At 44.2% G+C, this 17190-nt stretch overlaps 3 protein-coding genes across 3 annotated transcripts in view; all 3 read left to right on the top strand.

Moving 5' to 3' along the window:
* Window positions 1-17190, top strand: part of LOC130686187 (uncharacterized) — a 57501-nt gene that overhangs the window by 33516 nt on the left and 6795 nt on the right.
* Window positions 533-1608, top strand: LOC130685908 (tax1-binding protein 3 homolog). Its single transcript, XM_057509197.2, has 5 exons — window positions 533-709; window positions 815-943; window positions 1021-1057; window positions 1119-1159; window positions 1426-1608. The coding sequence occupies exons 1-5, from the start codon at window positions 662-664 to the stop codon at window positions 1534-1536; spliced, it is 366 nt and encodes a 121-aa protein (XP_057365180.1). The 5' UTR covers window positions 533-661; the 3' UTR covers window positions 1537-1608.
* On the top strand, window positions 2082-10380 carry LOC130685887 (uncharacterized). Its single transcript, XM_057509168.2, has 30 exons — window positions 2082-2103; window positions 2334-2498; window positions 2603-2626; window positions 2717-2865; window positions 2949-3095; window positions 3182-3364; window positions 3438-3677; window positions 3908-4416; window positions 4474-4642; window positions 4731-5045; window positions 5112-5237; window positions 5313-5411; window positions 5554-5627; window positions 5706-5922; window positions 5979-6261; window positions 6347-6496; window positions 6574-6682; window positions 6744-7053; window positions 7130-7358; window positions 7441-7580; window positions 7678-7866; window positions 7924-8064; window positions 8142-8312; window positions 8409-8706; window positions 8813-8958; window positions 9037-9204; window positions 9383-9466; window positions 9526-9719; window positions 9799-10009; window positions 10112-10380. Exons 1-30 carry the CDS (start codon window positions 2082-2084, stop codon window positions 10283-10285), a joined length of 5436 nt encoding a protein of 1811 aa, XP_057365151.2. The 3' UTR covers window positions 10286-10380.

Below are 17190 nucleotides of genomic sequence, written 5' to 3'. Positions count from 1 at the left end.
ACCTTTAGGTTATTAGCATTATTTTTCAAAATGACTATACTCATATCAAAATATTCCTTGACGTTCCATATCGGACTTTGCGTCCTGTTTAGGCTCCAACGTATGTAGTGCTGTGTCTAATTATTATGCCCCATCGAGTATTATTAAGGAAGAATGTAAGTTCCTGTCCTTGTGTGTTTGACATATCACAATGTCTGAGTGTAGTCTTCCATTTCTATATATTCTCGGCAGTTGTTTGAACATCTAGACGAAATCAACGACTGAAGAGTTTCCTCAAATAGCATTTGCATATTTTTCTTGTATTGTAGCGAGTTGAATTTCGACAATCTGCATGAACGATAGACGCCAAATCGGATATTTCGTGCAGGTCAAGGTTGAAATCCATTTGTGTCGCGGCTTGAGATCCAGTCGCGACTCACGTGTCACAAACAGCTTATTATCGGAAAGATTTTATGTAGATGTGCATTTAGAAATGTAGGCTAAAAATAAACGATGACAACAAACCTTGAACTTCTGCGAGATTTGGCAACATCGCCTATGATTGGCTATTTTATCGTTTGACAGCTCATTCGACTGACTTCAACGGGAAAAATACTGAATTGTTATTGGGACATTTACACTGTCCTCTCAGAAAAAAGTTCAACTAGGAATTTGTAATCAAATGTCTACTTTTTTTCATCAAGCGGGGACGGCAATGGAGTGCCTCAGTGTAAGCCATCTTCCTACTTGATGCGTCATTGTCACATTTGATTAGCCCAAACAAGTAGCCACCTATAAATAAAAGCTAAAAATATGAGCACTGTTATTTATTTAGATTCCCATCACCCTACATAAGGAAACTGTCTTGGACCATGAAGGGAGAGAAGTGCATAGGTGTGGCTTCAAAATAGGAGGAGGGATTGACCAGGATTTCAGAAAGAGCCCTCAGAGCTATTCGGATAATGTGAGTGTCTCATTCTAGCAGTCCCTCTAATTAGAGGCCTTCATTGTTTCTGGATTTTATTTTTACATTTCAATTAGGGAATCTATGTAACTGAAGTGCAAGAAAATAGTCCAGGTACCAACACATTTTTAAATTCTTTTCAACAACTAGTGCTAATGTTTGTTTACAACTATAGCTGCAAAAGCTGGCCTCCGGGTGAACGACAAAATATTGCAGGTATTTACCTCTGTGGATCTAGTATGAAAGTTAATCATGCTCCTTACTGTTTCAAGTTTTTATAAGCCTTTCGAAAATTTGATTTGTACCTGAATAACCTTGTTTTTAAATGAAAAAAAAATGCTAGATGGAAAATAGTTTTTTATCAGCTACATTTCCAGTTGGTCTAGCTTTATCCTGTTTTTTTTTTTCAGTTTGGCTCTTTTTTGACCTGATTTCATTTTACGTTATCACTATTATTATTATTCTTTCTTATCTGTTTAAAGTGTAACGGTTACGATTTGACCATGTGCACCCACAAAAAGGCTGTCGACTACATCAAGAAATATCCTGTCTTGAACATGCTAGTTGCGCGTAAAGGCGTAACACATTCTTGAATGCCGGATCGTTCGGAAAACGTGGACCATAATCAGCTTTACATAGATATTTATATATTATTCGTGGGGAAATTTCGACAAATTCTTTGGTACATCAAATGACGTCTATTTTGCTTTTTCACTATCTGGCTTTCGTTTCTAGTTAGCGCGCTTTTCCCTCATTTATCTTTCTAACACATCATCCAAATTTGAAAAAAAAAAAAAAGTCGCAGTACTTTGTGTTATGTCGTTCCAGTGCCAAAGTTCCCTTAGATATTGTACCCCTTTCGTGAAATGGGATTATTTTTTTTTTTTTCGCTTTTAGTTTCTTTTTGTTTTTTTGTTCTTTTTTTGTCCTTTTTTTGGTTTTTGTTTTTCTCGCGAAGGGACAAATTGCACGCGTTATTTTGCTGACTGACTGGAGTCGATCATTGAACTTGTCATCTTTCTGTCTTTAAGACTTGCTTTCAAATAAAAACTGAATAAAACCAGCCGAATCGTTTGGTCGTGACCGACCAATTTTGCTGATTATTGTTTCAATAGCTGAAGTCGCAGTCATGATTATTATGGCGCAAAATACACGACCGTGTCAGGGAAAATTGCAAGAAGCTGAATCATGAGCAGATAAAAGTCTGTCCTGCCGTCGATTGCTGAATTGGCTGCGTGAAATCGTCTTGCCCTAAAGTCCAAGGCTCCCTCAGGTCAAACGGAAAAATGGTGTTACTTTTCGCTGTTACCGCACAAGCTGCCCCTGCGGCGCCGTGAGTGGACTGTCTACTGGCCTCCCCCCCTCGCAATAATCAATCGATAATGATGAGACATTCACTCGCCACACATTCTAGCCCATCCGACAGTCGTATTTGCCAGTGCTCGCGTGCGCTCGCTAGTCTATAAATACGTCGATGAACTACTGGATTCAAGTTTCACTAGGATGGGCATGAAAACTCGTTTGGCCGCCCTTTTGGGACTGGTCTTGTGTCTCGGTAAGTTTTTCCTAGTGTTTCGTGTCAGCGCTTTGCAATTCGTGACGGATATTCTCATCATGTTTTTCATATTTCGTCACCACCACCTGCCATTCCGCCAACAGCTTCGGTGTCGTCTGCTCGATACAGTAAGTTCCGATACATTTTTTATTTTATTTTATTTTTTTTTCGATATGACAAACGGCATCACATTTGTACTTGTCTTTGCCAATGAAAAGCACCGTGGGCGGCAGGCAGTGAATATGTCTACCGACTGCACGCTCTCTCGGTCAACGACATCCCCGAACTTGGCTCACAGGCGGCCGGTGTCAAGTACGACTCTCAGCTGATGGTGCAGTGCCGTGATGCTGGCTCCATCATCGTCAAGGTAAGTTAGAGTCATCGGGCAACGTGTCAAGTTATTCCACCGTGTCTCTCTTTTTCTTCTAAATGGAGTTTGAAATCAATTAGCTGGCAGACGTGACAGCGAGAAATTTCCACACAGATGTCAGCGAAAGTTGGAGCGAACTCGAGTCCAGCCTGATTGGCACACAGGTCGTCGTCGAAGGCAAACATTTCCTCGAGAAACCGTTCATCATCCGTCACCGTGAAGGCTTGGTAATCATTGCGTGCTTGTATAAATGTCCGCTACTTAATTAATGAGGCATCGTTCTTGGTAACACAACGACTGAAATTCAATGCAGTTCGAGGCGTTGGTGGTAAGTCAGGATGAACCATTTTGGTCCATTAATATGAAAAAAGCCGTGGCGTCGAAACTGCAGCTGCACGTCTCTGGAAGTCGAAGCGTCGAATCAGCGTCACGCAATTTCGGCCTGCCGACCGAAGACTCAACGGAAGACGTAAATACCGTCTTTAAAGTCTTGGAGGTAGGTTCATCAGAATGGAGTTACCGAAAGTGACGTGTACTGTAAATTCACAAAATTACGCCGCCATGTGTAGAGTGGCGTTACTGGCGAGTGTGAAATGCTCTACGAAATCGCTCCATTATCAGATGCACTCATCCGCTCCGACAGTAAGCTCAACCCCATGCCCAAGCTATGCGTTGAAGGCACTTTCTTCCAAGTGGTCAAGACCAAGGACTACAGCAAGTGCCGACTACGCAAGCCCGTCTATACGGTCATCGCCCCTGCCGGATGGCAATGCAAACCGGGTGCTGCCGCTTGCGGAACAGCTCGTTCGGTAAGTCAGTAACGTACTCTACGTTTAAAATTAATGAATGGGCCCTTTCACTTGTGTTTTCGAATGCTATACCTAAACCTACTGCGCATATTTTAGCGGCTAAACTATAGTTTTTGTCTACTGTTGCACATTGCATTGCGTATTATGTTAGTTGTTGACAACTAGTTACGTATTACGCTATGTCCAAGGCAATGATTTATCGTGTTGTAAAATGAAATTATCAAACGCAGCGTTCATCCGTCACCCGTTACATTGGGTGCGGTAGCCTGGAATCCTTTACGCTGCTGAAGATGACGCATCAAGGCGAAGTGCGGACTAGTCCATACGCATACGACACGGAACAGCTGAGGTCCCTTTCGTTGATGAAGCTCATACTTCAGGCCGTCCGCCACGCTTCGTCGTCATCGGCGTGGCCACCCAAGGAATTGGACACTGGACTTTCTATCGGCTCGCTTGTCTATTCATTCCCAGGTACGAATGCCAGTGGTAATCACTGGCTTTCGGACGGGTTAATGCGGATGCCTCCTCTGCGCGATGCCGACCAACTTCACCAAGGTGTTGAGAACATGTTGGATGAGGTAGAACGACTGCTGGCCAAGGCCGTAGACCAGATAGAAGAAAGCCAAGAGGAAGCAGCGATCGATACGATCTCCGCCATTTCTCATTACATCCGTCACATGGATTATCAGAAAGTCAGCACGTTGGTAGGCGACGTTGGCCATCGCACCAACCTCGAGAGGTAATTGAGCCTCTTCCAGCTAAAAAACACTAGAATCGTCTAATGGAATTTGAACAGGAGCATCTTGTTGGATGCAATGATCGCTGCTGGCAGCAATCCTACCGTCACGTTTTTGAAGGAATCCATTTTGAACCGCCGTCTTAGCAAGTCGGAGAGCCTTCAAGCCATTTCCAGTTTACCGCTGTACGTCCGCACGCCAACCGCCGAACTTCTGAATGAACTTTTCGTAAAAATACTACGATTTTTTATTAATGATTCTCATCGCTGGGCTGGACGTGATCATATAAATAGTGATTTTATTATACATCTATTAGAGCATGCTGAAAGCTACAAGCACTTTTTCGGGCTCTGAACGACCCATCTACCATTCGGCAATGATGTCAGTCTGCCAATTGGCGCACGTGGCCTGCGTCAATGTGAGCGAAGCTCGCACTCGTTTCCCCAGTGGTCTCTATGGCGAATTTTGCCAACCTAACGACCCGTTCATCACCAGCAGGCTGGTACCGCTTTTGTACAAAGAAATCAACGGTGCCGGTTCCATCGAAGACAAAATGGCTGCTCTCACGGCCCTTGGAGAAATCGGCCACGATTCCATCCTGTCTGTCGTCCTCCCCATTATCAAGGCTAAAGTAAATAAATACAGATGGGAGCCGAGCGGTGTCTGATTTTCTTCATCTTTTGTCATCCACTTTCAGGGAGACTATTCTCCACTCATCAGGACAAAGGCTGTCATAAGTCTGCACAAGATCGCTCACGATTCCAATGAAAAGGCTATACAACTACTGTCCACCACTTTTCAGAACCCAACCGAGAGCAGCGAAGTGCGTAACAAGCGAACAAGCGAAGGAAAACTGCAATATGACGAAAGAGATAATTGTCTTTTTATTTCTACGTAGGTTCGCATGGCGGCTTTTACGCTGCTCATCTTGGCCAACCCTCCAGCTTACCGTTGGCAAAGGATTGCCGTGTCAACTTGGTTTGAACACAGTGCACAGGTTTATTAACAATTTAATAGTAGATAAATCACGTCTTCGTTCGTCACGTTAATGATCAAGCGCAAAATGACAGGCTTGATTAGATGAATTTAACAAATCAGAGTTCTATTGGATAAAGAAAACTCGTCATTTGCGATTATAGGTAGCCTCTTTTGTCTATACTACTCTTCACAGCCTGGCCAGCAACATTGAACCAGTCGAGAACTTAAAAGAGTTGTAAGTCTTTTTTTTTTTTTAGACCCTTTTCACTTGTTAAAAACTCGTGATTAATACTTTCCTCTACCGATTAAACAGATCGGAGAAGGCGCAAATCGTATTGCCGTTAGCCAAACGCGTCCCATTAGGTCTAAAATATTCCTACAATTTGAAACGGTCTCATGTGGCGGCGGAAAGTAACGCTGGCGCAGAGTTTCATAGCGAAATGTTCAATTCCGAAGAATCCATCTTTCCCAAAAGCCTTTACGGCCGGCTCAGCTGGGCCCTCGGACCGTATCACTTTGACATTTTCGAGGTAACGTCTACTGATTAAACAGCGTGACACGTTTTTTAATTGCAAAAATACTTTAGCTCGAGGCTTATGGGGAGAATTGGAGAAGTGCTTGGGACAGAATCCTGGCCAAGTTCAACCCCTCCTCCGAGAATGTAGACACTTCACAGTCAAGAAACGGTCGTTTTCGAGAGTTTGACCTGCATCCCGACCTACGTCGCATGAAGAAGCAGCTCAACGCCAAGAGTCCCATCCCCGCACAGGATGCCGGTTCGGCAGACGCCTTTTTGCATTTGAGCTTGATGAAGGCTGTCCATCATTTCACGTCCTTCGATGAAGCCGGCATCACCGACCTTTTACAAAGTGACTAATCAATTTGTTTTCTTACACGTGCGTCTCTTACTAGTAGATAAAAATTGTACGAATCAATTTTGGGAAATGGCGATAGGTCTTTGGACGTCAAATAGCCTCTCTGTGAAGCGAGAATTTTCACGTCGAAGGTGGATGCCATTGACTCATGCTGAAGTTCTGGTGCCGAGCACCCTCGGCTTCATGATTAGCACACGAACTCAAACACAGGTGTTGTCTTCATTTAAAGGTATTATGTGTTAAAACACACAAACATAATGATCACATTTTCTTGCCTGTTCGACTCATTCACACCTCCTTTGCCAGGTGACATTCAAATTGTCAGCGGCGGTGCTGATGATTTAACGGATCTAAAGAAATGGTCGACTCCTACTTCTACAAAGAATCTCGGTTTGGAGCTAGACGTCAAGCCAACGTACGTGAAATGTTTGAATGATTTCTGAATTACGTAAGTAAAATTGTGTTGGCGCCCACAGGGTAGTTGTCAAATTAGCAGCGAGTATGAGCGTCAATGTGGAATTCACCAAAGCTCTGCCTGTTTCGGGTGTTGCTACGCTTGCGACTGTCAGTCTTCCTGGCCGATTGACCCTTGGTGTCGAATTGGACAACTGGAAATTGATAGCGGCTTGGAAGCCAGCCTCGTCAGGACCCGCTGGACTTACCACCCTCTTTCATTACCGCGTCCAACCATTCACGTCCCTACAGGCCATAAGTGCTGACCTACCAACGTATCCTAGTCCTGGTGAACTGAGAGATGTCCACGCATTTGGTGTGGCCGCTCAGACGGTAGCGGAATTTTTAAAAAAATGCGATATTTTTCTACAAAACAAATGTTTTTTTTTAACGTTCTGACAATTTCCAGCATCAGCACCCAATTGGTGGTATATCTGGATTAAAACTGAACTGGACCAGCAAAAAAGAATTACCCCCTGCTGCCAATCATCGATCTGTTTGGCAGGAATCACCCTCCAAATTTTTCATGGACGCCAATTTTGCTTTGCTACCTGCTTCGCTACACCTTCAATCGTATCGCGTCACACTGGACCCAATCGCCTCGGAAACGACGAAAATTGTGTTCTTCTTAAACATCGGTGAGTAAACTGGGGACGGCGAATTCTTAAATGGAAGTCACCAAAAATAACGATGGCAACGTGTCTGTTTCACGTATGGTAGATGCGGCAGACAAGTTGGATAGAGGCACCCAAGTGTACAGCACAGGTTCAAAATCACCGGCCGCCATTAAGGAGCCAGTTAACCGCATTCAGTACCTATCAAACAACATGGAGCCTCATATAAAAAAAAAACTGAACAAAGTACCGTGCGTTCCACCCTGTTTCTGGCTGGATGATTTTCAAGTTGATGAAAGCTACGAATGAATATTCGTAGAGATAACTATGCGTTTTTATGAAGGTTTTAGGTCCCGTGCCAAAAGGATCGGCCATTCACGTTGATGCTAAACTCATTATGGAGAAGGTCGGCTTGCCTGCCAAAATCTACGGTGCTTCTTTCGCCGGGGCCTACGGAACGGAAGGCACCAAACTCGCCATCAATGCTCAGCTCGAATTGCCCATCAATCAAGAAGTGTCAGACCCGTTTACGGTAGGATTTTTAACCGGAATTCGTGTTGATTTGAAACTTAACGACAGTTTTTGACAGTTGTGCATTGAAGGAGGTGGAACTTATCCGCGATTACCCTCACTGGATCGTCGCACAATGATCGATACTCCGATGGAAGCCTCCTGGAACGCAAATATCGGTTTCGGAGACTCGTGTTCGGAACATCAAATCGCGGTTGATGTACGTTTTTCTAGCCCCTTTGCGAAATTATTGGTTGAAACCTAAGGATTTAACTTACGAAATTATTCTTTTTATAGGTCAATATGAAACGCAGCGATGCGTTTATTCGCTATGTCGAGGACTCAACGGCAAATCGTGACTGTATCATGCACGAATCCCGAGGAGAATTTAGCCATGAGCAATGCTTGGCTGTCAAAGAGCTTGCCACTGTTCTGGACGAATACAACGCCGTCGTCAAATATGGTTATGTATGTTACAAATGCTTCCTCTGACAAGATTTGCATTTTCGCCGTTCGAAAATCCAGCTTTTTAAACGTTTGAATTTTTCCGTTTCATTCATGAAGATGCTACCCATTTTGATGAACGCCACGTTGGGCGTGGAAGGCTGGCTTAAAAGCAAATTCTATGCCCACTTGTCAGAAAATCGGGTGGAAGTGAACAACGCCAACAAACAGTTACGAATCTCTGCCAAAGTTCAGCCATCCTTATCGGCCGTTGACCTGATGTTCCACAAACCGCAATCCAACACCTTATTCCGTGACTTACCGCTTTCCGAAACAGCCAACGTGATATTCCCGGTCAGCGCTAAGAGCTCATTGATGGAACGATTGATTGATAACACTATCAGTGACGGATTTGCTCGTAAGAATGTTTTTCAAACTCTCCCATTTAAAAAAAAAAATTTTGACGACGAAGTTTGCCGAGAGAATTTCATTTGAAACACATACATGTTTACTAAACAAAATAGCAATCTGTCGCCTGGAGAGGAATAGCATCACAACATTTGACAAAGTGCAGTACAACGCGCACATCAATGACTGTGAACACGTTGTCATGACTGTACCGGGCATTGAGACACTAGCCGTGTTAATGCGTCAAGACGGTGAAAACAAGGTTTGTGGTATTGATTTACCTTAGACTGCCAATTAGCTTGTGTAAGAACTTTTTTTTTTTCTATATAAATTTTCATAGACTGTGACCCTATTAGTTGGTCGAGACAAATTAGAAGTGGCAGCGGCCACTCTTAAGATTCGCTATAATGAAATCGATGTGGTCGTCACCGAGGATCAACCACTGGAAGTCCACCACGCTGATATGACTTACCAATCCAGCTCTCGACCTTCTATTGGAGTCTATAAGGTGAAGATTATTCCACTAAATCCTAGAGCAATGATTTTGTTCAAGTCCAGTGTCCAATATTTATTGGCTTGTAATAGTCCTTCCATGTCAGCTGCGTGTAACTATTAATGCCACCTCTTTAGGTTTTGCATGGTTTTTAAAGTAGTTAATTTCATTCTTCGTTTTTCGATTATTTAAGGTCGGACCAGCTGCTTTCAAGCTTTCGTCGCACGGACATGATATCCATATCATAACTGATGCATCGAGTAGCGTCACTGTCAAAGTATGTTTTATTTAATGACGTTTCCTAATGACGTTGAGTAGACATTGGTTGATTGATAGGCACCCAGGTCGTTCCAAGGAAAGATGATTGGCCTTTGCGGTAACATGGACGGAGAAACCGTTTCTGAACTGCGTGATCCTCAACGCTGTACGCTCTCATCTGGAACTCTGATGGCCGCTTCTTACCAACTGAACGACGGCCATCAAGGAAAGCAATGTTTCGGGCTCCCCGACAAAGTCCGAGGCCAGCTACGGTAAACGATCATCATCATTGTCGTTTTGTTTTACAATACAGCTGTGTTCCCTGTATTTTATTAATTTTTTTTTCCCCAGCGAGGAACAAAATACCTGCCACAACAAACACGATCTTCCTCTTACCCCCGTGCCTTCGCCTCCTAGCTCCCCACCCAGTGATGGATGCATCATACGACGTACGTTGGTTGTCGTGCGCAGTTCCGACGAAGCCAAATGTTTCTCAACTAGTACTGTGAAGGAGTGCCGACCATCATGCTACGGATTATACGGTCACTTTAAGCCAACCATAGTAGGAGAATAAATATATATTTATTTTTTTTACACGTGACCTTAGTTTCGTTAATTTGTATAATTAAGTTTTACAATACTAAGAGCAACTTTCATTTGAAAGGTTGGGTTCCACTGCGTTACGAACCCAAAATTAGGTGAAGAGTTGGAGCAGGAGGCTAAGCACAAAGTCTTGACATTTATGCTAGGCAAGAAAGAGGACATCCGCACTACGCTCTATTTGCCCACACTTTGTCGGCCGAATGCTGAACAGGTCGATCCTACCCTGTTAACCTAAATTTTTCAGTTACAGTCTCGGATTGTCATATTTTTTGCCTTCTTCTAATCTGATACTCATACCCAGTACCATATAATACAATGAAAACGCTTGGACGCTTTGCATAATCTATTTGTAGTCGAAGCTCAGGTACAAAATAAGATGGTGCGTTAAGTCAGTGCAGGTTCATCCAAATTTATAATTAATCATTAAGCAATATATTTTTAGTATTGAAAAAAAAATCAAATAAACAAAAAAAACACCAAAAGCAAATAGGAAAAACAAAATAAAAACAAAAATTTCGGAACAGTAAAAAAAAGGTTCTCTTCCTAAAGTAGAATTCTCATTCAATGTGAAAAAAAAAATTACAAGGATAACTGATTCCAGATTGAAAAAAAAAAAAAAAATTAAGTTATCTAACGCAGGTTACCGTTCTGATAACTCAAACAAACAACCTCGTTCACCCTGTGAAGAATAATTTTGAACCTAAAGGAACAACATATGTGAATCTTAAGCATGAGAATCTTAAGCAAAATTCTTTGCTATCTAAACCACAATCACTATGTAGGGCCATGATCACCATGATCGCTATTTTGGCTATTCCCCTCGAGTTAGTCTCCTGATCAACGCTTGAGAGCATAAATTGATTGGATTTGAGAATCTTTATGGGAAGGCTTGGCATTGCGTTAAAAAGATTTCCTGCATCCTTTGGGTTTGTTATTCCAACATCCTCCATTCGGTTATCACAGGCCTTCCTTTCCGCCTCACAAATTATTTACTTTTGTTTCTTGACATCGCTCTATGGTATGCTGAGCATTCGCAGGGATGGCAATTTAGTTTACTTTTTCCAGAATCTGCGGGATATGGCAATTTCCTTTGAACATTCTTCGTTCGACCGGAGTTTGTTTATGTTTTATGAGCAATGACTTTTGTGTTCCAACAAAAAGATTTTTGTGTGAAACATTTAAATGTGGATTTGGCATTTGTGGTAATCGAGAAATTCTTTTCTAATAGTTTCCTAGAGATGGATTCATTCCATTTATGCCAATTGTTTTCTGTTACGGTCTATTGTAGTTGTATTTTTTCCTGATAATGTGAGAAAAGTCAGTTGGACGCCATTTGTCAAGTTTGTAATTAGGCTTCTACCAAGGACAGAGTAAAAATGTATAAGTAAATCAATTATTAATAGTTTGTTTAAATGAAACCGGAAACAAACCGAGAAAACGTACCTTTCGTATTGCTTCTTGAAGACATCCATCAAAAAATGTGTCATTCCTTTTTCCCATTTATTTGAAAAACTATAAGCCCAATCTAAAAGTAAATTTGATTTTCGTGTTTTCTCGTTTAATTTTAGATCTAGTTCATATTGTTTTATATATGTCTGTGAAAGAAAAAAACAATCCCGAAAAGTCGGGCTTATTTTGTCGGGCTTATTTTTCAGTCCGATTTTACACGAAAACATTCGTTTACTTTATTTATTTTCCAAACTATCAGCACATCTCTCCTTCAAAATATCCAAATTCATGAGCCGCAATGCCATTTCTGGAGACTAACAGGTGTAGCTAGCTGATTTTGAAATCGGTACTGCTCCTGGTGTACTTCATGGTGTGAGGCATCATCTTTTTGTATTGGAAAACAGGTGTTTCAAGTCTTGCTGAAAATCGTACATGTGCCTGGCTAGCGCAGTCGGTAGAGCATGAGACTGTTAATCTCAGGGTCGTGGGTTCGAGCCCAACGTTGGGCGGCAATGTTCTAAAAAAAAGTTGTTCCCATAAATTGAAGACGATATGCGAGGTTCAGTTCCCATAGTGTAGTGGTTATCACGTCGGCCTAACACGCTGAAGGTCCTCAGTTCGATCCTGGGTGGGAACAAGACGCTAGTAAACCTCGTGCTAGCTCGTAAATTGCAACCATTTTGTCGTAATGGCTTTAAAATCTGTTTTCGAAATGAGTGCTTTGGTAGACAAACGTGTCCTCATAGTGTAGCGGTTATTTTGAGACATGCCCCTTGGCCGGGCGATTCTCAAATGCCGGAGTCTGCCGGCTCAGCGTAAAGTAGTGGTATTGGGTTCTCTGAAACCCAATGCAATAGCCGCGATACGTCTGGGCAGCCGGTTGGGGAGCCGTGCTACTATGACTTGGCGGACCGGACCGCAATGACGCCCGACAACTGCTCTTAAGGTCAACGACCTAAAAAACGATGCCGAGACGGGGCGCGGCCAATATGACGGACACGAATAACAAACGCTAGATTACTTGCGATCCTTGGCGTCGAGTGCCCCCGGGTCGAATGGATCTTCAAGTGAAGCGACGGCAAAAACAGGATCCAATCCGGATGAGAATTGCTTCAAAAGCAGCTTCGTTGTAGCCGTCGAGAAAAGGAGCCGGGCAGAACGAAGAGGGCTGACGGGCGGAAGCAGCTTATCGCGGCCGGGCAGAAGTTGACGGCCAGTTGCGACGGGCAGCAACACAAGTGATAACAAGCGAAACTTGATAGTAATTACCAGCAGAAATGAAGAGCCGACTCCGGGGGCTTCGGTGAAACTCGTGTGTATTATATTCGGCCAAAACCGGCCTTTATATACTCAATTTACAAAACACCGTTGACTGATATATATAATAGCACGAACATAAATATCAACGCTGGAGTAGATGTCACCGTTGTTCCGTCACCCGTTTCAGCCTCAGGAACTGCCGCTGACCTCCAACCTCCAACTCTCCTTGGCCGACCCTCTGTCGGTTACTTCTCCGGCACTAACCTCTTTCCTCTGGGCTAAAACTGGCTCCAGTCACGATGGGTTTTAAATATTCATTTCCTCTGGGCTAAAACTGGCTCCAGATCGGGTGTCTTTAATATTCATTTCTGCCTTTGCTCGACAGAGACCGCCCTACATAGCTGTAAACTACGTACGGTTATTTCAATATTATAGTCAAGCGTCTCCACCTTCTATCGTCGGGACTTATAGCATCAAGTCCCGCTTACATTCCATCTATTACCGTCTACCGGTATTTCTCGTACCGTCACCGGGAACTTCTTGGTTAGTTCCCGCCTCATGATGGACTTACCCCGGCAACCGACTCTCTGGTTCCGAGTGCCCCGCCTCTCCGCTTCTACTCGTCTATCTCTTCACCGTCCCCTTGGACAGTGTTGGACGTCGGATTTTCCGATACTCCCCCCGTTGGACCCTCGTCCAACTCCGAGTCCGAACTGTCCAAGTCTTCAGTGTCTTGGAACGGTGAAGTATTTTGATGGTCATCGTCTATCGTCCCCGCGTGTAACTCTAACGGGTAGAGACACTTAATGTCCCGGTATATGGGTATTGACCCTTTCCCTGAAACCTTATCTGCAATTAATACTGCCACCCTCCTGAACTTGTTGTCTGAGCCCGGGTATAATTTGGCCACTCTTCCTACTTTCCATTTCGTTCTCTTGGATTTCTCGTCGTGTATCAGCACCACTTGTCCAACCTCAACTTGTTTTGTTCTACCCGGCGTTGGACAGTGGAACTTCTCGAGGTCTGCCACATATTCTTTATAGAAATCTCCCCACCAATTTGCTAGCAGGTTTCTTCTAGTTTTCTCCCGCTTGGTTAGACGTATTCTGTCTGAATATTCTCTCTCCTCCTCGTCTACCGGGTGTTTTTGATTTTGTCTATAGCCTGTGATCAAATGCTTCGGCGTTAGAGGTTCATTATCGTCGTCAGAGACATACGTTAATGGCCTCGTGTTTATCGTATCTTCAATCTCGGTTAACACCGTTTGGAACAGGTCATATTCCAGACACTCGTTCCCATACGTTTTGTATAATAGTCTCTTCACTGTCTGGACCATCCGCTCCCAGAACCCGCCCCACCAAGGGGCCAAGCTCGGGGAGAATCTCCACTTGACATTTAGGTCCACCAGTGTATTATACACGTTCTCACTTTTGTACGCCGCTCTCAGGTATTTCGCGGCTTGTTTGAATGATTTCGCGTTATCTGAATACATGGCTTTCGGCACCCCTCTTCTCGCAAAAAACCTTCTCAGTGCAAAAATACAGGATGCCGTCTCCAAGTCTGTGGTCATTTCTAAATGCACGGCTCTTGTTACCGCACACGTGAACAAACAAATGTAGGCCTTCGCTTGTCCACCTCTTGCCGTCAGTTTTATCGGGAATGGTCCCGCAAAGTCTATCCCCGTTACATTAAACGGGTTCGCCATTTGAAGTCGATCTACCGGTAGTGGAGCCGGGACTTCGTTGAACGGTCTCGAATCTAGTTTCTGACATTTCATGCACCTTTTCAATTCTTTCTTGATCGTTTGCCTTAGTCTTGGAATCCAAAACGTTCGCCGTACCTCCACCATCGTCGTCCTTACTCCAGTGTGCAGCAACCGTTCGTGCGTCTGCTCTATGAGTTTGCCCGTCAAATAATGGTTTTCTGGCAACAGGATTACCGCCTCTCTACCGTTAAGCCGCAACCAGTTTTCTTGGCGGCCGTAACACCTGATTAGCCCGTTTCTCTCGTCCCAGGCCAATCCCAGCTTTCTCAACTTATCATTTTTCCAGGGTTTTTTCTCTTTTATGGCTTCCCTTTCATCTTTGTATGCGTCATTTTGCATCTTCCGCCATAGATCTAACTCCGCTTGTTCTACCTCTTCTGCTGCGAGGATGTTGAACTGTTTCTTGTCGGCGCCACCCGACACTTCCGCCAGCGGTGTCTCGGGATTCGGTTCTCCCTTAAACCTCTTCACCGCTCTCTTCACTGTCGCCCAGATTCTGATTATCGTACGCAACGAACTATAGTTTTCGTACCACTCTTTTTCCTTTGACATCGAAACACTACATTGTGTTATTTCTTTCAGTTTTTCCTCTTTCCTGATTTCTTCTGTACAATCCTGCTCCATTTGGGCTGGATTCCTCGGCCAATTCTCTTTTTTGTTCAGCCACTCTGGGCCTGACCACCAATCTTTCTTATGGTTCAGCTGGCTCACTGAAGCCCCTCTCGATGCTATATCTGCCGGGTTCTGAACTCCCGGACAGTGCCTTATCGACCCTATGTCGATCTTCTCCCTGATTTCTGTCACCCGGTTGTGGACTAACTGTTTCCAACGGCCCGATTCGCCTTTCATCCACCAGTAGGCTATCGCCGAGTCCGTCCACAGTGTTTTCTCAAACGACCGTCCCAGAGACTTTTCAATGTATTCCCCCAGTCTGACTGCCAGCAGATTACTGAGCAGCTCCAGTCTGGGGGTCGACACTGATTTTTTGGGGTCCGGTGCTATCCGGGTTTTGCTGCATAACAGCTTTGTATCTTCTCCGTTCTCCAGATATGCGGCTACACTGTATGCGTCATCACTCGCGTCGCAAAACAAGTGTAGTCTCGGTGAACGGATCTCTCCAGTCCACCGTCCCAGCTTTGTGTTCTTGAGGTCCGACAAACTTTTAATGAACGTCTCCCAGTGTGGCATTATGCTTGCCGACACTGGTTCATCCCAGCCTGTCTTGTCTATCCAGACCTTCTGCATGATAATCTTCGCTACCACCGTTACCGGCGATATTAATCCCAGCGGGTCGAAGACTTTCAGCGCAAGGCTGAACAACTTCCTTTTCGTCGGCCTCTTGCTCATCTCTTCGGCCTCTTCTATTATTTTTTCTGGCTTGAATCGAAATGAGTCCGTCTCCGGATCCCATGTGACTCCCAGTGCTTTGACTGCTTTTTCTGTACTGTCTCCCATCGTTATTTCCCCTTTTTGAAACTGTAACGCGTGCAACTGTTCTCTCAGTGCCACGCTGTTTGTCGTCCACTTTCGAAGCTCCATTTTGGCCGAACTAAATATTTTCTGGGCTTGCGTTATCGCTTCGATTGCTTGGGGAATGCTACTTGCTCCCCCCAACCAATCGTCCACATATAACTGCGCGCCCAGCTTTCCCACCAGCTCTAAGTATTCATCTTTATGCTCATCCAAGCATTTTAATATAACTGCTCGTAAGATGAATGGGCTACTCGAGAGTCCAAAAGGTACTCTCTTCCACCTGTATTCTATCCATTCCGAGTTATCATCTTTCGGGTCTTTTATCCATAGAAATCGGACTATCTGTCCGTGTTCTTTCTGTATTCCTATCTGTAGGAATGCTTGCGTGATGTCCGCCATCCACGCTATCTCGTTCTGCCTGAATCTGAGCAGCACTGCCAAGAGCTCCGGGTTTAGGTTCGGCCCGGTCTCCAACAGATCGTTCAGGCTAGGCCTATTCTGTTGGTGGGCCGAACCGTCAAACACCGGTCTGATCTTGGTGGTTGCCGCCTCTGTCTTTATCACCGGTCTGTGCGGTAAATACGTACATGCCCCTGTGTAATTTTTATCAGCTACCTCTATGTAGCCTTTCTCGAGGTACTGTTGAAAAACTTCGTGGTAGGCCATTCTGTCCTCCCGTTTCATTTTTTTCAACAGCCCCGTCAATCTTATCGAAGCTATGTTTTTGTTGGTCTCCATCGACCTTCTGTTATTTTTAAACGGGAACAGAATCTCATATCTGCCCGTCTGATCTTTCTTTATGGTCTCCTGATAATTTTTCAGGAACCCCGGGTCCTCTAACTCTTGGGGCGTAACTCCCATGTGTTCCAAGGCCCAGAATTCCTTGAAATCTACCATCGCTTTCTTTCCGTCGGCCTGTGTAACAATGTTTGCCGACACTTCTCTCGGATTTCCTGCTGTGGGTGCTCCAAAAATGATCCACCCCAGCTTACTGGCACATGCCACTGAGTCATCTGGACCCTGTTTTGTCTGGTGTTTTAGAATTTGCCAATAATAGTCGCACCCTATTATCATGTCAAACTCTGTTTTATTGTCTGATCTCAAATGTCTTTCGTCCGCGATCTTCTCCCCCTGTTCCGTCAAAATCTCCACTAATTTTGACCGGACCTTAGGGGTTGCTTTCGCCACATATT

Source organism: Daphnia carinata, unplaced genomic scaffold, assembly GCF_022539665.2.
Source record: "Daphnia carinata strain CSIRO-1 unplaced genomic scaffold, CSIRO_AGI_Dcar_HiC_V3 NW_026452971.1___fragment_3, whole genome shotgun sequence".
Classification (NCBI taxonomy): Eukaryota; Metazoa; Arthropoda; class Branchiopoda; order Diplostraca; family Daphniidae; genus Daphnia; species Daphnia carinata.
This window is presented reverse-complemented; position numbering and strand designations above follow the sequence as displayed.